Source organism: Larus michahellis, chromosome 1 (assembly GCF_964199755.1).
Source record: "Larus michahellis chromosome 1, bLarMic1.1, whole genome shotgun sequence".
NCBI lineage: Eukaryota > Metazoa > Chordata > Aves > Charadriiformes > Laridae > Larus > Larus michahellis.
The window spans coordinates 7954360-7975036 of record NC_133896.1 but is presented as its reverse complement, the minus strand read 5'-3'; the positions used below and the strand labels follow the sequence as shown (position 1 = coordinate 7975036).

The following is a 20677-nucleotide window of genomic DNA, read 5'->3' as shown; positions in this document are numbered from 1 at the left end:
TAAAATAGTGTGAATGAAGGAAGGAAAAAATGCTTACCTTTTTTCTGGAAACAGGCCTTTTCTCCCACATCCTTGTTCAAGCTGTCGCTTCCGTTGTCTCCTATGAGGTTTTTTGGCTTTCTATTTCTCTTCATCCTTCTGATTTCCCTGGTTTGTGGTTTTGATACAGTATCTACATGTTGCGAGAGACCAGGTTGATTTTTTTTGCTTAGCAATATGCATGGGGCCAGGAAGGATGTAGGATGCGAGTTCCACATGTGGTACGGTGCTTTTGTGTCAGTGCCAGTAACGTAGATAAAGATAGCGATATTAAGACGAGCAACTGCTGCATTCATCTCCCCAGCCCTGAGCAAACGTGTACTTCTGTCCAAGGAGCAAAACAGCAAGTGTACACTCGGCAGACAAACACGTACATCAGAAGCTAAACAGTTTTTTTAGGAGGGGGGACATGCGGACACTCTAAGGAAGCGACTACCAGGATAGTTTTGCAAGAGCTACTGAGCTCTATCTAAGCAAAGGATAGAAAAGAGTCTCCAAATTCCCACAGAGGGATCTATTCCTGCTTGCCTTGTCTTGCAAGCTGGCTCAAGAGAAGTAGAAGTTTGGCTGGCAGTCTCTGGGTGCGGCTGGCAAAGGCAAACCTTCTTTCCTGCTTGGAATGACACGTGAGAACCTGGTGGTTTATATCCATGTTAGGAGGTCGGGGTGGTTGTCATGCCTTTGTGTCATACTTCACCTGGAGCTGCGGTTACACATCCAGTTTCATAAAACAAATTCAGGCAGCTACTGAGAAGAGTGAGTAGGCTCTTTGGGCATCTGCTGTGCTTCCACTCCCTTTCTGGCACTGGCGCAAGCATTCATGTGGTGATGTTGTCAGTTTATAACTAGATTTCATCTTGGTGACCATGTAAACGTTCGTGCTGGCATGAGGAGCGGGACTGGAACAGTTGGTGGAGAGCTGGACCTCATCTGTCAGTCTTGTGCCAGATTAAAATGGCCAGGTAACTTGGTTACCAACAAAGCCGGTTCTGCAAAGTTGGAGACTCAAGTCTTTACATTCTGAAAGCGGGGTAATTCCTAGCTTGCATTTGTTTCTTTCTGTATAACTGTCTTCCTCTGAGTTTGGTTTTAGCCAGGTGTAAGAAGAGCAGTTAGAAAGATAACCGCATCTCTAGAGCTGCTTCAAGAGTTGCTGCTGAGATTTCCAGAAAACCTATCACCGGAGTGGACGGCCTGGTTGGCACCAACCCTGCTATTGATAGAGGAAAGACTTTCCAGGCCATTGCCAGCGCTCACATCTGGCTTTCCCCATTTTCATTGCTTGGGTCCTTTCAACGCAAGGGGCCGGTTACAGCTTCATCTCCTGTATGCTGAGTAGCCGTGCTGGTGGTTCTTCGTAACGTAGCTAGAAGGTGGCCTCAGACTGTCACTCCTGATGTTTTAAGCCGTGTATGTCCTGCTGGCTGTTTCTCAGCTGCTCGTTTCACTATGCTGTCTCCTCCCTTGCGCATCCAGTCCTTCCATCGCTGGGAGTCCGCTCCAGATTCAAACGAGTGTAGGTGAACTCTTCCTGTTAACTGAGCTACCCGTTCCTTCCTGTGTGCAAGGCACAGAGTCACCTGCGGGTCGGTGCTGCATACTTGCCAGAGCTCTTCATTTAAACTTTCCATGGGAGGAAAGCTGCTTAGTACTAGGGTTCTTTGTTTATTTCTGTTTTCTTTAGTTCAATTGATTTTGCAGAACTGAGTAGAGAGTGTATAGCTAAAAACTAATCTGACATCCATGCACGTCGGGGAGAGAGAGCAACCTCTTGGTCCATGGATGGAGAGCCAGGAGTTTCTGGAGGAAGGAAACTAATGTAGGTCGGCAGCCAGGTTAGTTCTTCTTAGGGTTTCCTCATAGAGGCAACAACTCAACATCCTTGTGTATCGAGCTATGATAAAGATGACCAGGCCAGTTAGTTTAATTTCAAGTGGGAGCTGAACTAAGTTGTTCCGTACCTCTGTAGCCTTGGTCAGATATATACCTGTGGATACCGTGCAGTGAATGAATGGATGTGAGCGGATGTATATCCGCCACACTGACCATGTACAGTGTAATGGGCTGGTCCTTTAGGACCACACCTTGTTTGCTTAAGTGCTCTCAAAGATCTCACTGTGTTTTAAAGGCCTTAAATATCATGCTGAAGATAAAGGTAATAGGATTTTGAATAGGGCTTGTGTAGGTTGGGCGCCGATTTCCTGTTACACGCCTATAACTTACTCGGGGTTCACGGGCGCACTCCAGGCTACTACAGACTAACAAGTCACTGCACATCTGCTGAGCCAAAGTAACTATCTTAATGCATACCCTTGCCCTGTGGCAAATATGAGATGAACAAATTGGGCTTTTAGCCTTCCTTCACCGTGGGCTAAATTAAATCAAATGATCTTGCATAAGCGGTGTGTTGAAAGCACGTGTGTCTACATACGCTGTAATTGCCCGTGTATCTGAGTGGTTACATGCTTTTGGAATTACGCCGGGTGCCCACCTGCATCTTTGAAGACATTTTGCCCTAGTAAGTCTATCCCCTGCAGAATGAGCTTGCCTGTGGTTACGGGGAGTTTGGGTGCAGAAATGGGGGGATTGGTGCTTTCCCCGTAGGCATTGGAAGATGGCAGCTGTCAGAGGGTGGAGTAGCAGCCCGAGGGACTCTTCCTCCAGGGACCGCTGGGGACTTTTCTTACGTGATTTTATCAAATGATCGCAACTCCTTTTATCATCTGGATATCCTGAAACATTAAAAAGAGCAAGCGTTACTCCATCCCATTGCTGTCACAACTGCTTCTAAATACCCAACTCCCTCTTCTAAGTTTGCATTTTTATTATACGACCTTTTCCTCCAAGCAGTGAGTTTTTAACTGAGCAATAGCAAATTGCAGCTGAGGAAAGTAGATAGAAAATGCAAAATCACTCCGCGGTATGTAGCTTTTTAATCGCATTCCCATATTCAGTAAAAGTAATGAGATTTCTTGTTTGTATTTGTAATCAGCAGAGGCAACTGACTGTGATGAGAAGCCGGACATTTCTCTACTACAAACAGGTAAAATGCATTAAAATTTTTATCAGCTTCCAATGTGTGTATTTGTTTATTTATGGCACAGCAGCAGTTTTCAATAATCCTGGTGAGCTATATACAGTCGGGTAATTGCACACAGGACCCAGCTATCTTAAGTTTTGAATGGCCTGTATTAAAAAACAAATGCTTCAGAATCTTACAATTTCCCCCTCTATTTCATTTTCATAAAACCTCAAGGTTCATAGTAGCAGCTAAGCTAATAAGGCCAGTAAGTTACCCTTCTTAAGCCAGACGGGGACTTGTGCTCATCCCTGGGGTTTCTTTCTGGGAGTTTTTTGAATTCTTAACAGAGTTATTGGTAGGGACAGACACAATAATTTGTATTGGAGCATCTTTTCGGTTGTCCAAGGTATTAGCAATAATATCCCGGGTTCGCAGAAGGATTGCAAAGACATTTATATGCTGTTTAAATGTTTTACTTTTTCTTGAAGTGCGGCCACCCTGCCTTAAAAGCCTGGCGGTTGCTAAACAGCAGCGTAGCTGTGCGGCCGTGTGGGCTGGGAAATAAGATTTTTACACGCTGTTGCACGTGGTGTTGAAATCAAGACAGGTTGAGCCTGAAGTTTGAAGCACCCTCTCGTGTAGAGTCAGTCCATCAATAGGTGGGATGATGGGAACTGAGCTGCCGTCCTCTGAAAATCCAGTGGGGCCAGAGTCTGGGGAGAAGATCATTTCCCTGCGTTTCAGGGTCATTTCCGTGTCATTTCACCAAGATGCTGCCTGTTATCCCCAAAGCCAAAGAAAAAGCAGGGAACATCTTGAGCAGACAAATAAGGGTCATGGATTACGGTGCATTTTTATCATATTCCTAAGGTGTAACAATTAAGGGTGGTTGGAGATCGGCGATGCTATTGCTGTGAAGGGCAGGACAGGGCTGGGACCGGGTTGCTGGGCGCATGGAGGCTGCGGGGTGGTCGGGAGAGTACTGGTACCATCGCAGCATCTGTCTCTTGTGCAATCTAATCTCCCTTGCGTAAGGGCTGGAGAAGGAGCTTTCGCACACTGCCGTTGTGTGCCGGAGCAGCAGCTGCCAGCCGTGGAGCGCTGTCGGTTGAAATCCCACTGTCGGAGCACGTGCAGTTACTAAGGAATAGGACCAGGGAAGCAGTTGGGAGGACAAGCAGCCATAGTCTTGTTCTGGCATGGGCCCAGCGGGGGCTGGGAGCACGCGCTGACTGCGAGCCGCCGTGCTGCTTTCTTGGCCAGCCACGGTGTGTTTCAGGGTACGACTGTGATAATAGACGCAGGAAGCTCTGGTTTGAAAGGTCCCTTCCAAGTGACATCCTGTTCGTTTCTTTTATCAGGGAGGGAAGCAATTCTGTGGCAAGTGGACCCTCATAAAGGTTGCTGATGTGACGTAGTGATATCTTTTCACTGCTCTGGTAATCGTATTAAGGAGCGGAATTATCGGATTGCCGTGCTTTTCTTCGAGCGGTTTCTGTAGTTACTACTTGCGTCGTACGTCAGTGACGGAAATGAGCGTGCTAAGATGGTTGTGGTAGAGAAGACAACTCCCTTTCCACTCCACAGCAGATCACCGTTGCAGTCTGCTTGCTCGTACACCTTTGAGCACCCATGCATGCAGTTCTGGAGCTGAAATGTTTCTTTTGCCATGTATACCTCTCCGTACCGTCTGTGGAAAGACGCCTAAATAAACCAGGCTGCAGTGTGCATTGGTGGGGGAGGTGATGCTCACAGGCTGTAAGCCAAGCGTTTGACTCACACCCATTATTGTATGTGTGCGAGTGCCTCTTTATAGTAGGGATCCATGTAATATCATACTGTTCTTAGAAGCAAATGATTTAAAGTGATGTACAGACAGTATAATGACAGTAACTATAAGAGAGCGCCAAAATACAGATGCTTTCTATCAAGGAGCGTAGCAAAAGAGGTGGGATATAACTTTTACAAAGGTCTTTCCCTCTCTTTAGTACAGCTGGTTTTATAAAGGGGTCTTACTGACAGGCTCTTTAAAGAGAGCCTTCATGCAGTTTGTTCAGCTGTCTTCTCTGTTTAGCTTGAAACATCTTTGGGGAAGAGCCTCTCTGACTGTGTGTTTGTACAGTGCCTGGCGCAGTCGGCCTCGGTTGCGGATGACAGCTAATATCAGATAAATCACGGCCTCACGTTGCACCAGGGAAGGTTTAGATTGGGTATTAGGAAAAATTTCTTCACTGGAAGGGTTGTCAAGCATTGGCAAAGGCTGCCCAGGGAAGTGGTTGAGTCCCCATCCCTGGAGGTATTCAAAAGATGGGTAGACCTGGCATTTAGGGACATGGTTTCCTGGTGGACTTGGCAGTGTTAGGTTTATAGTTGGCATCAATGATCTTAAAGGTCTTTTCCAACCTAAATGATTCTCTGATTCTGTGATCAGTGGTTAACCTGGTGTGTTGGTAGAATAAAACCAGACCAAACTGGGTTGCTTGAGGGGGGGGTCTTACAGGAGCCTGGATGGGGAGAAAAGGTGGGGTATGGAAGCTAATTATGAAAGATGGTTGCTCTCTTGGTCTTCAAGAATTGAACAAACTTGTGATGCAAAAGCGCCCGACATACATGTGCGCTGGCGACATTATGAACAAGATCTGGGTATGTAATGGACTACCGATGCTGAAACGCCTCAACCTGCGTCTTTTCAGATCGCAGCCTGTGGCTGACACTTCATTTGTGACACCTCTCTTAGAAGCGCGGTTGCTCTCAGCTCTCTTCGTCGTCGGTGGGAAGAGGGCTGTTTCCAGAGAGAAGGTCAGATCAGCTGGGGTCGTGTTTGGAGGTGTCTCTCCATTGGTGCCGGCAGGACCGTGCTCTGAGGACAGTTAATTGGTACAGGCGCCTACACCCGGGTTTGAACCTGCTCCCTCTGTGCCCACGGTTACCAAAGTCCTGGGCTTTGAGGAGAGCAGGGGGTGTTTTGTTTTCAAAATTCTCTTTTGGGAACTCAAAAGCCTTGTAAAAAAATGGAGCTGGTCCATCCTCATAAACCCAAGGAAGGCATTTTTGCCCAATTATATTTTAGCACTTCTGAGCAGAAATCATGCTCCTCTTTTAAAATCACCCTCAACGCCGAGAGGGCCTTTGCTTTAAAAGCTGTTGATTGAAGGGTGTTTAAAGTAAATTGGAAGAACTCTGTGGCAGTTAAACTCGCTGGGAACTTTGGCGCGTTGACAGATACAGCTCAGGAAAGGACTAGAAGAATTGTCTCTAACAAACGTTACCAAAGCTCAGGTCTTCCACAGTTTCAGCTTTTGCACCTACCGAAAGCTGAAGGCTGTGTCCAGTCCTGAGCTGAGGCAGATCAGACAGCTCCGGGGGTAATTACCGTGGACTAAGTGGAAAGGCTGATTAGTTTCTCCGTGATACAGGAACCTGGAAGGTGTGAGATAGATCTTTATGAGGATGAAGATATGGCGGCTTTTAGAGTCTTTCTTTCCGTTGGTATTGCGAAAAGGCTCATCTTATTTTGGTCTACAATTTCCACAAAGCGTCTGGATTTTGCGGTGTGATTTTTTTTCTTTTTTTAAAAAAGCCACAAAAGGAAGGCATGACCCATAAGTTCTGCACGTGGAAACAAACATAAGCCAGCTGCAACACCCTTTTCTTGAATCCTCATCTTCAAAATTGCATTTGAAAGATACATGTAGCCCAGGACCATGAGAGCGCCCTTCTTATATCCGTGCTTTGGACCACAGCTGTGCTGAGCATTTGTAGAGTTTCTCCACACTTGGGTTAATTTCAAGATAAGAAAGAATTTTTATATCCCTAAAAGAAGCCGAAACACTAACATCCCAATCCTCAGGTCCAGGGGTGATACAGCTTTGTGAAAAGATGAGAGCAATCTCTTGGTAAAGAAACCGATGATAAGAAAACAGCAACGATCCAATTCTATATAGGTTGTATCCTTTTCTCTTGAAATACAATATCAAGAAAACGAAACTTCAAATAAAAAAAAAAACCTTTTCGAAACCTTAAATATAAATCCTTTATTGTAATATAAATCTTTATCCTTTCAGCGCGTGATTGTGTGAGTTTTCCCTTTTCATTGGGTTGCATTTGCCTCTCAGGCTGATTGATGTCTGTCTCCTGTTTGCCCTGTGTTCTTCGCGCTCTCCGTGTAATTCTTCTGTCCATCTTGCATTGTTCTGTTTAGAGAAAGCACATTCTTGAAGTGCTTTAAAAAAGATGGGATATAATCATACCGTGCACCTTTTTTTGTATATATATATATATATATATATATTCAACCATATGCATTTAGCCTGCTGTGGAGTGGTGGGTTGTTTTTTTTTTTTTCCAAAGAAGATCCCAAAGTACGTACTTGAAGTTTAAAATTCAAGTGGTGCTTTTTTCACTTCTTCAGAACCGTAGCTTCAAAGGGGTGAGCGTCGCCGTGCGGTTTGTGCCGAAGTCTAATGCGGCGCCTTACATCTGAAGTGGGGTGCGCTATATGTTGCGTGAAAAACTTTGCTGGCAAATTCTGTATTAAAAAAAAAAAAATCTATTTAATTTGCTTTTCTTTAGCCAGTTGAGCTCTACTCTAAAAGGAATTCAGCAGCCGCTGCCTGCTTACACACCAGCGGTTCAGCCCCGTCACAGATTAATGTTAGAACTCAAATATGTAATGTCCATCATTTTAGTTTATTTTTTTTAATTACTGATTACTTAAATTTTTATATTTTTAAACTGATTTCTTCAAACTCTTTCTTCCCTCAGGTAGCCTTTTCGACACCACAACAGATCATCTGATAGACGCAAACCCAGATTTTTCGGTTTGAATTTCACACCCCGCATCAGTGTTTTTAGCGGATAGAAACATCCTCTCCTTTGACTAATGTTCCCACAGGAGCGGCGCGAGAGCGTCAGCGTACCGCAAGGCGTGGATGTCCACACCGTTTTCCCTTCCAGTTTGCGTTGTGTCATGCATTTTCCATGTAACCTCAGATAACGAAACCGCCAGATTGCTTCACTGTTCTTCATCTTAATTAAAGATGATTTCCCGCCGTATCCAATGCATTATTTAATTAGCGGGGTATCCACGCTGAAGACGTTCTCTTGCCTTTGTTTTTCCTCCATGATTGTATTTTTCCATGTGATTGTATGCTTGCCAGCAGTGTTTTGTCTTAAGCCCCGTGGAGGTGAATACGCAGCCGGGTGACCCTTCCCGTCCCCGGGGACCAGGGTGGCATCTGTCTCCATCACCAACCCCGGGGGCTCCATGAGCATTTGACTTGACGAAGGTCTTTGCTTCTGCAGACCCACTTTTCCTTTCCCGGTGGTACCAATAACAGCAATATGCAGCTGCGATTAAAAAGTCCTCGCTGGATTTAGCAGGAAATAAAGCAGGATTCCTCCCAGCAGTGCCCGGGTTCCTAGTTATAGGAAGGAGAAGCTATTCCTCAAACAATTTCCCCTACATGCTCCTAGTGGGGTGGCTCCCGAGCATCTTTGTAGTGCGGATTGCTGGAGGTGCAAGGGGGGGGTTCTCCCCTTGCTTTGCCCCCCCAGCTTGCCCTACCACCTCAATCTCAAAACGTATTAGTTTGCCGATTTCCAGGAAGAGGGGCTGCACACTGTGATTTTTCCACCGCTACCCTTGGCGACAATATTCACCTATTTAAAAAAAAAAACAACTAGAAGTCACCTTTTGACTGGCACTCTATTGATATTTCAGCAGTTAAGATGAGTGAATCGATCAAGAAATTGCACTACCCTCTTCGACGTTGAAAGGGTCGGTTCCTTTCAGGTCAGGGCTAAGGTAGAATCGTACGTGGCCCTCCACGCAAACCTTCACTTCTGCACCTTTCATCAGCACTAAATTCACTTTAAAAATGTTGGGGAAAAAGTCTAGAAGGTCTTATCTGCAACATCTATCGATCACCAGGCGGTTTGAGCGTGTTTCCTGCAATTGGAGGGAGAGCTTGCTAGAGCCTTCACCATTGTGTGTCCTTTCCCTGTGTACATTTTAGGTGCATCTTTTTTTCTTTGGAAACTATTTGGCCTTTGAGTGTCTCAACAGAAGTGCTATTACGGAGTGGGATGGTTTTCAAAAAAATATTTAATCTCTTTTTTTTTTTTTTTTTTTTTTAACAATCCTAAAGCCTGTTTCTCAGATGTCACTGAACGCCCACAAATGACGCCGAAGCCAACGGGAGCGGTTGGTTCTCGGCACCTGAGAAACAAGGCTCCCAGCCCTTCCCCGCCCACCTACCGTGGACTTTTAGGAATGACCTTATTCTCTCTGAAACTGTGGAGTAGATCGAATGTGCACTGCAAACCTTTAAAAATTTGAGTCTTTTCTTCCTTCGTGGCTCGGAGTTGCCTGCATTGCGCAGGGAACGCCGGTCCGTCGTGTCCGTATCGTAACCCTTCAGCAACGGAATCAGCGTTTTGTAAATTTGGAAGATTGCATTTGTGTTTACTTACTGTGACTACTGTTCAGACTTTCTTCAGAAATCTTTTTATAGGGTTTATTAGAGAGAAGGAAAAAAAAATCATTCCATATTTAGGTAAAAATGTCTCAATCTTCTGTATATATGTTTTATTAATATGTAAATATCTAGATATTTTTAAATTACTATGTTCTTAATAAAGCGACAAGGGACTAGTTGTGAAATGGTGTATAACATTGTGTCGTGTTACCGATCTCTGGGAAACCCTCTTTGTCAGTTCAGAAGAGAAAAACCTACAATAAATAACTTTAATTGCATGTGTGTTCCTGTGTTCTGTGCCGGATTCCCACCTTTCAGAGGAATTCCCTAGCAATTAGTGGACCACATAAGGAAATGCATGGAAAACCTTAAATGTCACCACCACAATACCATTTTTTCAGCTGTCTGAAACAGAAACCCTGCTGCCTGCCAATCACAACAACATCTATATCCAATTGCATAATAACTCTTGAGTATTAAGTGCTGATATGCTTGAAGTCTAATTTTAATTGAATTAGGTGCCTTTATAATCTGCACTTAAAAGGTTAAGCTCTGCTTCTATGGAAACAACACATAGGGAGGACAAACCAATACTCCCAATTTGGAGAAGCTGTAAAGATATATGCTTGGTAATTTATTATCACACCCTCGTGAAATGTTGTTTAGCCTTAGAAAATATTTCCTGCAAAAACATGTTCCTGGTAATCTTCCATCGATTACAAGGAGCCAGTGAAGTGAAAGGGCGGCTCGCCACACCTTTTCTGCTTTATATAAGGAGCGCTAGGGGTAAATTTGCTGGTAAAAAATCTAGTGAGAGTTTCTCTTACACTTCGGTGGCTGCACGGATCAGCTGAAGCCTGGAGCACGTCTTCCACCCGTGTGAGTCAGCTCCGTCCCGCCCCATTGGGGAGCACTGAAAGAGCCAGTAAATCCTAGAGTCACAGGAGGGTTTGGGTGAGAAGGGGCCATTAAAGACCACCTAGTTCCACCCCCCTGCCATGGGCAGGGACACCTCCCACTAGACCAGGCTGCTCCAAGCCCCATCCAGCCTGGCCTTGAACACCTCCAGGGATGGGGCAGCCACAGCTTCTCTGGGCAACCTGGGCCAGTGTCTCACCACCCTCATACTGAAAAATTTCTTCCTTATGTCCAATCTAATCTCCCCTCTTTCAGTTCAAAACTCTTGCCCCTTGTCCTGTCACTGCAGGCCCTGGTAAAAAGTCTCTCTCCGTCTTTCTTATAAGACCCCTTTAGGCACTGGAAGGGGCTATAAGGTCTCCCCGAAGCCTTCAACCCCAACTCTCTCAGCCTGTCCTCACAGCAGAGGGGCTCCAGCCCTCTAATCATCTTCATGGCCTCCTCTGGACCTGCTCCAACAGGTCTTATAAGCTCCTTCTTACGTTGGTGACCCCAGAGCTGGAGGCAGCACTGCAGGTGGGGTCTGACCAGAGCAGAGCAGAGGGGCAGAATCCCCTCCCCGGCCCTGCTGGCCACGCTGTGGGGATGCAGCCCAGGATGCGGGTGGCTTTCTGAGCTGTGAGCACACTTTGCTGGCTCACAAACTTCTCATCAACCGGCACACCCAAGTCCTTCTTGGCAGGACCTCTCTGAATCCCTTCACCCCCCAGCCTGTATTGATACTGGTGGTTGCCCCGACCCAGGTGCAGGACCTCGAACTTGGCCTTGTTGAGCTTCCTGGGGTTCACATGGCCCCACTCCTCCAGCCCGCCAAGGTCAACAGCAGCTGCCGGCTCCCCCCATGTGCCCACAAATTGGCTTCAGATCTGAATGCAACTCATCACTCACACCATTAGGCATCTTCCAGCTTGATGGAACAAATCCATCCTTCCCTAAAAAACAACAAGTACTTTCACTCACCTGCTCTGCGCTCCAAGTCATCCCCAAAAGCGCGGCTTTGTTTGGATTGTTTTTTTTAAACAGGGGGCAGGTTAATACACCATTATTCGTAACATTAAGTGCAATGCCCGTCTTTAAGATACGATTAGGAATGAGAAATATTGCTGCGCGCCAGGATTTGCAAGGCACTAAATCTCATCTGTGCTGCCAAGTCACCAGTAAGTTCTGCTGCAAGGTTGGGGTTTCACCTGCTGAAACAGCTTTGGGGTGGAGCAAGCGCCGTTGCCAGCATCCACACTTGGGCTCCAGCCGAGCTCCAGCATCCTCACGGGGCTATTTGGCCAGTGTGTCCCTCTGGCCTGTGTACAGGACACTAGAGATTAATACTTTGGGTGAAAAAAAATCCTTCTGAAGCTTAAGAGGAAAAAGGATATCCCCCTGCTAACATGAAAGGAAACCAGAGCCTGGGCTTTATAAAAAATGCATTAATTGTGAGACAAGAAGAAAGTCATCTCAAGTGCCTGTGACACGGTTTAGAAATGGCTGGCTGAGTCTTTTCGGGGAAACATGTGCCGTCACGCAGGAGCAGTTTGGGGATGGGTGGTCCTGACACGGCCACCCCTCCTGGAGAGAAACCTTCTCCCCCAAAAACCTGCCTGTGCTGAGATGGTGATGCCTTGCTGCTTGCTGGGAAGCACATCTCTCCCTCGCTGGGGAAGAGAAGGGACGCTCCCAGGAAAAACCCACATGCCAACAGCAGCCACCCTCCACCACTGCCACATCCTGAGAGAGAGACAGATGTAGCCAGGATTTTGCAAGACTTGGCAAAAATAAGCCCCTTGTTGCACATTCTCCCCCAAATCTAAAGCAGAAAAGTGCCTTGTAGGAGATGCTGAGACATCCCTTCTCCCCCTGCTGGCTCTCCCACTGCTCAAGCATCCCCACAGCCAGGCTGGGGGCGAGCACCTTCACCCCTTCCCCGCCACGCTGTCATCGTGGAGAGGCACGAGAGGGGTTTGTACAAGTAGGTCAGGTATGATTTCTCATCCGCCGAATGCTAATAAAAGCCACTGATGTGAAACCTATAACATTATGTGTATAAATAATTTAGCTCCGGTGTGTAAACATTGATTCTGGGCTTTAAAAAAAAAAAAAAGAAAGAATTCCATCAGCTTTTTCCCCTCCCCTCCATGCATATGTCTCACACGTGACTGCTAACGGGGGCAGAAAATAGCTAATACTTGGGGAATTTGGAAATCGGGGAGACACACCCCTTGTGTTTCTGTGCTGGCTCCTTCCTCCACCCAGATCCTCAGAGGTATAGAGGAATCAGGATGAGCAAGGGAGCTAATTAGGAACAAAGACGTAATTCGAGCTTGTAATTGCAAGTAATCATTGACCAGAGGGATGGTGGTAAGAGGAGAAGAGGCTGCGCTTCATGACCCACGTTCTGCCCTTTGCTCCTTTTGCTCCCTTGGGCAGATGCGCGCACTGAGCTCACCCCACGTACCATCCATTCGACCTTTCCAGCAGCTGCCTTCAGATGAGCTGGTTTGCTCCAAAAATTGCTCTCAGAAGAGGAGTCCTCACAGGATGTCCAAGCCCACCTCGAGCTGACTTTGTGGCCCTCCAGCCCTGGAAGACATCACCGCAGCAGAGCAAGGAAGGTAACTACCAAATAGCAATGACATTGCTCAGAGAGCGAATCCACTCATGTAGAGCAGCAAGGCCCTGTGGCTGGAAATGTTGGGCCACGGCCAAGGTCTGCTTTGTCTCACCCTTGCTCGGTGAGACCCTTTGGAGGGAGGTTTGGCAAGGGTTATGAACTGGTGTGGTGGGTAGCAGGCCGTTAGCTGGACTGTGGGCCCAAAAGCTGCCAAACTGGTCCATAATCTTTCCTGAAGGTCTAGGGCGATGAATGGTCCACTGATGGTTGCATTCCCATGCAGCTCATCCCAGTGTAACTTTGCATGTAAGTGTTCACACCACCATGGTTGCCCCCAAACCTACCACCCAGCATGGGGTGAAGACCCAAGCAAGAGCCATCACATGTTGGAGGACTATGGTGGCCCATGGCTCCTACTGGAGCCTGGTTGTGGGGCAGCTTGGGGTGGCAACCGTCACCATGGCCAGGTATGTCCCCTGGTGGTGCCTATCACCAGTGTGCCCAGGAGAAATGTAGTCTTCAGGTGGTGCCTGGTCAGGGTGGATGGAAAAAGCCAAACCACATAGCTCTGCCATCCACTGATGCTCAGGTGGCTTCGAGGACCTTCCCTGCCCCAGGATCGTTCGGGAAACCATCTTACGGATGGCACGTGCACACTGGGAGGTGGTCCCGCACTGTGGCAAGTGAAATCAGTCCAAGGAGACTTCCAAAAAACCTCATTGGCAGCAACGCTTCCACCCCACAGCATCCCTGCTCCGCTTTCGCCCCACGCCTGGCACCACCATGGAGGCACCAGGTAAAAGCGAGCGTGGGCTGGAGGGGGACAAGGAAGGGGGACACTGGCGTGTCAGGATGCTGGGAGCCCGTAACAGCTCCCTGACGAGTCGCTGTGAAGTTAGCATGGAGGGATCTGGACTGGAACCAGCTTGTGGCTATTGCCGTTACTGCGGCTTAGAGAAAGCAAAGATTAATGTAATCATTTAATCCCGAGAGATTTCAGGATTCACTGACTGTATCTCATGTCTCCATTCATCGCGGCACAGGGGACGCGTGTAAACTGCTCTGCTCTTAGCTGGACCTCCGCGCCCTTATTTCCCATCCCCTGAGCTCCTGCACGGGCACTCAGACCCCATCTCTCCCCGCTGCCACATCTCTGCCTCCTGCCGCTGTGACGCAGCAGTGGTAGATCCTGCCCACAGCATCCGACACGCTTTTCAGCTGGTGAGAATGGTGATACCATCCATCCTGGGTTTTCTCAACTTTTTTTTTCTGGCGATGGCTTGGTCCCCAAAGCCCACAGACCTCCACCTCCCTGGAGCGCACATTGCCTTGCCTGATGCTGGCAGCAGCGGTGGGGTATCTGCTTCCTCCCTCTCCATCCACCCTGCCCTTACGAGGGTGATGCCGTGGGGAGAGCCAAGGGGCAGACTGGGCTGGATGCCCTGCAAGGAACAGGGTTTTCATTGGGGTTAGAAACACCCTTTGCTTGCATAAAATTTACCTGGACACCCAGGTGCTGCCGATCCCCAGGGAGGGGAGCCAGGACACAGCAGGATGTGCTGCATCCCATGGAGGTGGAGTTTTGGATGCTGCTGCCAGACCTTCTCCATTTCCTGGCTCGTCTGCCCATAGGGGCATCACCTGGCTTCATCACCCAGAGACCATAAAGTGTGCCAAACCCAGGGCATTAACATAGATTTTGCATTTAACATTTATTATAGCAATGAGGTCCCGCATGGTTCCTTTGCTGCCCTTCACTGAGAGTGATGGATCATCCCCCATCTCTCATTTAACATCCGCCTGGGGAAGCCTTAGAGCAGCAGAGACTCCTGCCTTGGACACAGGTCCCTCACATGAAGGCTTCTGGCACCCATCCCAGTGGTGTGGCCTCCCCTGGGGTCTCCATCCAGCCCCATGGCCAGGGCCAGGCAGTGATACCAGGGGTTGCCCCAACCCAGGTGCAGGACCTTGCACTTGGCCTTGTTGAGCTTCATGAGGTTCACATGGGTCTACCCCTCAAGCCTGTCCAGATACCTCTGGATGGCATCCTGTCCTTCTAGCAAATCAACTTGCACCACTCATCTTGGTGTCACCCGCAAACTTGCTGAGGATGTTCTAGAAACCACTATCTATGTCATTGATGAAGATATTAAATAGTACTGGTCCAAATATGAACCCCTGAGGGACACCACTCATTGCTAGTTTCTGCTTGGACATTGAAATGTTGACTGCAACTCGTTGGACGCAGACACTCGGACAATTTCTTATCCATCTAACAGTCCAACCATCAAACCCAAATCTTTCCAATTTAGAGGCAGGAGTGTTGGGGGGGGGTACCGTATCAAAGGCCTTCCAGAAGTCATGAACCCCATCACTGCAGTTTGTAGGTCATACAGGATCTAACAGTGAAGAGCAATCATGTAGCGGCCTGTCTTGACCGGGGTCTTAGCCCTCTTGCAGAGTCAGCGATGCTCCTATCCACTGCAAAACCCTCCATGTTGGGTCTGGGGGTGCTGTGGGCCTGAGACCTCTTCTCCTGACCCCACAAATCAGGTGTTGCCAGAGGTGTGCAAGAGGTCGACGCAGCAACGCACCCAGCTGCCCCCCGCCCAAGAGGCTCAGACCCAGTAAAACCCAACCTTTGCGCCCATAGCAAGGACCCAGAAGCTCCATCTCCAGGCGCGCAAACCACCCGTGTTCCACACTGTAAGTTTTGCTCTGCGAAACCAGGAGGCAGGACACTGCTGGGCCGACCTTGAACATCTCTCACGTCTTCTCCGTCCTCCTCCATCCCTGCCTCCGGGGGCAGGAAGATGAACGCACCCACCCCGCGCACAAACTACTTTGCTTTCATCTGACGCAAACCTCTCTGCAAGTGCGAAGGTTAATGCACCGGCAGCGCGGTGCCCTTCCAGGGATGGTTTGCCGGCGAACCCCAGATCTCTTCCTCCAGAAACAAATTGCTCTTCAACTATTGCCATCTTGTGGCGTCTGTGACCCGTTACTTGTTCCTTTTATCTGCTAATGGCGTTGGTGAGAATCAGCAATGTACACAGGCAATTTTAAAATGAAATGTAAATGAATCAGAAATGCCTACAGAGGAGCCATTAGCATAAATCCAATCAAAGGGCTTTGTTTAACTTGTTAAAAATGACTAAATATTTAGTGAGTGTGGGTGGGCGAGGTGATTCTTGCTCACACTCGGGAAGTTTCAGAAGCAAAACTAACACTGATATCTTAAACGGCTGAGCTTAAAAGCAATTTTCTACCCCGAACTCTGCCTCCTCAGTCTATAACTTGCTGGAATATCCTCACGTGTTCAAGGAGATCACCTCCAAAATATTATCTTTGCTTCTAATAGCAGTCAACTCACTCAACAAGGATATTTAGACTCTATGTTGTGAGCATTGCAGGGGTCTCCTGGCACTGGGGAGTCCACCGGAGCAAACCCTGCCCATCCCAGTCATGCCAATGGTCCCACTGGGTGGGATGCTGGAGGTGCAATGCAAGACGGCACCACCAGCTGTGTAGGACCACCCTGACCTGCCTGTGCTATGCACCACCAAGATCACCTTGGGCATGATAGCCAAGATACAAGGAAGAAATTTTGTACAGTGAGGGTGGTGGGACACAGGAACAGGTTGCCCAGAGAGGTTGTAGATGCCTCATCTCTGGATACATTCAAGGTCAGGTTGGATGGGGCTTTGAGATACCTGATCTAGTTGAAGATGTCCCCGTTCATTGTAGGGGGGTTGGAACTAGATGATCTTTAAAGGTCCCTTCCAGTCCAAACCCTTCTGTGATTCTGTGATTCTATGATTCTATGAGCAAGAGCCGTTCCAGTGCCTGTGGCCTTTGCCCGAACTGCGAAGACTGGGTTGGGTTCATCGCTCTGTCCCTGGGGGTACCTGCTGAGTGTCAGGAGGTGCACCTGAGGCTGATGTTTGGTGGTAGTGTGAGGCACAAGCAGACCTACCGGTGGCTCCCTGCATTTCTCTGCTCCAGTCCATCCATCCCACGTCCACTCCTCACCTTCTGATGTTCACACCCGTTTTTGCAGAGCCACCTGGATTAAACCTACCAAAAAAGAAAATACAACAAACATTTTTTTGGAGCCCACATCCATTCCCTGACCCATTAGTTACACCGCAGGCATATGGATAGTGAGAAGAATATTAGTCATAGCAAGGTTTGGCTCTACAGCTTGGATTAAATCAAATAACTGAGTTAAAAACAACACTCAGACTTGGCTCTGCAGTGACTCCCAGGACTCTGCAGGCATCACTCAAGCAAGCGGCAGACGGGGCTCAGGGCCACACTTTGCATTTGGGAAGAGCTGCTCTTCCCTGCTGGGTCGCTCTCCGGCAGGGACTTGCATCGGGGCGGGTGTTAATTGCATTTCTGGAAATCAAAGCGGCCGTTGCCGGGCTTGATGGCTGGTTTTTGCTCCGCTGCTTTCCCCCCAAGCGCTGCCCATCCGTGCCAGCCGCCTGCCGGTACGTGGGCTTTGCTTTCCCATCTGCACGGGAAAACACTTCACCCGGAGGGACGTCTCTCCCCAGGGACCCCCAAGCTGCCCCCAGCATTCACCCCTTGCCACGGGCTTATCCCACCACCCGAGCATGAGGTCCTGCAAAGGCGGATGCTGCCACGGAGAGTTTACTCAATGCCAATCCCAGGCACAAGTCCTGGGAAAATACTCTGGGAATTGCCTGCAGTGGGGGGAGGGCAGCGGGATGCAGGGGATGGGAAAGAAATGGAGAAATGGGAAGACTGAATGGCGTGATCGTTGCTATCCCTGTGTGTTTTGGTGTTTTTTTTCTTTTAAATGCTGGAAAAAAAGCCCTTTAGGAGGATGCGTAGCACCACATTACAGCACTTCCCACCACCGCAGGGCTGCATTTGGGGGTGCAGAGGCTTCAGGGAGCCCCAATACCTCCATTCACCCCCACACATCCCAGCACGGTGGGAGGTCCGACCCCACCAGAGGGGTCTCACCTCCTGGCAGCTCTACCAATTGTCCCCATTAAAAAAATTTTTCCATCTCTTTCCCTGCATGTAAATCGGGTGCTTTCCAGGAGTTTCTCTGGGGAGTCACCACCTGCGGGCTCGGCTCAGCCAACTTTGCTTCCCCCCAGCTGGCTGGGCTGGATGCGAGAGAGATGTTTAGGTTCCTCCTCTGCTGTGAGACTGTTATGGCAACACGCTCCCATTCAGCCCCTCAAGGAGAGCAAACCACCGAACTGCTGCTGAGGGGTTTGAGTTTGGTTTATTTTTGCTTTTCCAAAGGGGAAAATACACCATTGCACAGCGGTGATCCCTGTGGAGACGAGCGGTTGCATCGAGCACACGTGGCCTCTTCCAGGGTATCTCACCTGCAGACCCAAGAGCACCTCACTGACGTTACACCTATTTCCCAACGGAGCAATTGGGTGTATAAACTGCTTTTCCCCATTTGCTGAAGTTTTGGGTGCCCAATTGGCATGATCCCAGGGTGGTATTCAGCTCTGCTCCGTCAGCCAACAATTCAGGTGTGTTTAATGGATACTAGGGGTGTTGGTGGATGAGAAGCTCAACGCTCACCAGCAATGTGCGCTCACAGCCCAGAAAGCCACCGGCATCCTGGGCTGCATCCCCAGCAGCGTGGCCAGCAGGGCCAGGGAGGGGATTCTGCCCCTCTGCTCCGCTCTGGTGAGACCCCACCTGGAGTGCTGCCTCCAGCTCTGGAGCCCTCAGCACAGGAAGGACATGGACCTGTTGGAGCAGGTCCAGAGGAGGCCACAAAGATGCTCAGAGGGCTGGAGCACCTCTGCTGTGAGGACAGGCTGAGAGAGTTGGGGTTGTTCAGCCTGGAGAAGGGAAGGCTCCGGGGACACCTTATAGCAGCTTTCCAGTATCTGAAAGGGGCCTACAGGAAAGCTGGAGAGGGACTTTTGCAAGGGCATGTAGTGATAGGACAAGGGATAATGGCTTCAAAGTGGAAGAGGGTAGATTTAGATGAGATACCAGGAAGAAATTCTTTTCTGTGAGGGTGCTGAGGCACTGGCACAGGTTGCCCAGAGACGCTGTGGCTGCCCCATCCCTGGAGGTGTTCAAGGCCAGGTTTGATGGGGCTTTGAGTAACCTGGTCTAGTGGGAGACGTCCCTGCCCATGGCAGGGGGATTGGACTAGATGAATTTTAAAGGTCCCTTCCAACACAAAGCAGCCTGTGATTCTATGATTATGTGGTTTAAACAGCACATTTGCCTTCTGCTGTGCTCTGGCAGCAGGATGGCATTTCCCCCATGGGTCCACCTAACTCCCACCCATCAGTACCAACCCCCCCACGCTACTGGGTAGGGCTGGCAGCAGTGGGAGGCAGAAAAATCCTGGATGAAGAGTAAGAAAGACAACTCCTTGCCAAAGAAATTATCTGAAGCAGGTGGTTCCAGCTCAGAGGAACTCAATTTATATTCCCAAACGACGTGCTGGGAACTGCTCACAGCTCCATCAACAAGCACGACGCAGGCGAGGCAGATGTTTTGGCGAGTGCCAGCAGCTGGAATAGGATTGCTGGCTCAGCTCGGCTGCACCCGTCGCTCCAGAGGGTAATTCTGGAAGTCTGTGTTGGAGGCTCATCCCAAGGGAGCCTGTATCGGGTGGCTGCAGGTCTGGCTGGCAGGATGGCACAGCCCTTTCTGAAACAAAGCAGGGCAGCAGCATGCAAAGCTGGGCGAGAGGTGAAGCTCCTGGATTATTTATAGGCTCAAGCCTTGGAAAGGATCTTGGCTCAGAAAAGCACGGGGTGTGTGGGCTGTGCGTGGGGCCGCAGCAGCCCTGTAATGGTGATAACAGGGTTGTGCCAGTGCCATCCACATTGCAGGAGTGGCACTGCCCAGGGAATGTCCCTGCCAAAGCTTTTTTGGCAAGGGGGAATGGCAAATTTTGGGAGATGCCCAGGCTCAGCGTGGTGGGATGTGGCTTGGGGAAACGAAGCCCTACGAAGAGTGAAGGACACAAGGACTGTGCAGGCGGGCAACGCAAGCACAAGGCTTGCCCACCGAAGCAGACGCTGTCGGCACAGGTGAACTTTCGGAGGGCAGGGGAAGGAGGTGGCTTGCACATAGGCTGGGCAGCAGCACTGCAGGGAGGGCAGAGGCAGCAGCACCCCCCAGCCCCATGCGCTTGTTTAATTTTCCATGTGGTGACCAAACGGCCACTAATGAGGTGCAGCTCTGCAGTGTCAGCTCCCCCAGGCTGGCAGAAGCAGGGGGGGTGTGATGAAATATTCCCCAGGTGTGACAAGGTGAGGATGTCAAACAGATCGAGACAGCAAAGGCAGGGGTGGGAACACCAAGTCTAATGCAATTTTGGAGACGTGGGTAAAGCCAAGGGGGATTCAGCAGAAGCCACCCCTAACACTGCAAGCGGCTCTTGAATGAGGCCATGGGAGAGCAGACAGGCACATCTCAGCCACGAAGTGCCACCTTCCCAAGTTGCCCACAAGGCTTACCAGAGCCAGGCACGCTTCCACCTGAATTGCAACTCAGCCTGCTCACCCTGGGGAGAGCCCTCACCACCCCAGCCCAGGGCTGATGGCTGTTACTACAAGCCATGTAGACACCCACGCAAAT

General features: G+C 49.2%; 1 protein-coding gene and 1 long non-coding RNA gene across 5 annotated transcripts in view; one reads left to right on the top strand and one right to left on the bottom strand.

Annotated features, from left to right (window-relative positions):
* BEND7 (BEN domain containing 7) overlaps positions 1 to 9812 on the top strand; it is a 47435-nt gene extending 37623 nt beyond the window's left edge. The window contains exons 8-9 of one of the 3 annotated variants that reach the window (XM_074573318.1): positions 3032 to 3082; positions 7826 to 9812. In XM_074573318.1, coding sequence (XP_074429419.1) covers positions 3032 to 3082; positions 7826 to 7887 — 113 coding nt within the window. In that variant the 3' untranslated portion in view covers positions 7888 to 9812. The remainder of the gene's footprint in view (positions 1 to 3031; positions 3083 to 7825) is intronic. The other 2 variants (XM_074573320.1, XM_074573319.1) reach the window with 2 other exon arrangements.
* On the bottom strand, positions 2452 to 17088 carry LOC141738111 (uncharacterized). 2 transcript variants are annotated; one of them, XR_012585303.1, is made up of 4 exons: positions 17040 to 17088; positions 12908 to 13032; positions 10368 to 10453; positions 2452 to 2771 (listed from the first exon to the last, which is right to left on the bottom strand). It is a non-coding gene; the product is annotated as an uncharacterized LOC141738111 (long non-coding RNA). The 2 variants fall into 2 exon arrangements; XR_012585304.1 differs by lacking the exon at positions 2452 to 2771 and having other exon boundaries at positions 10108 to 10453.
* Positions 17089 to 20677: the final 3589 nt, after the last annotated feature.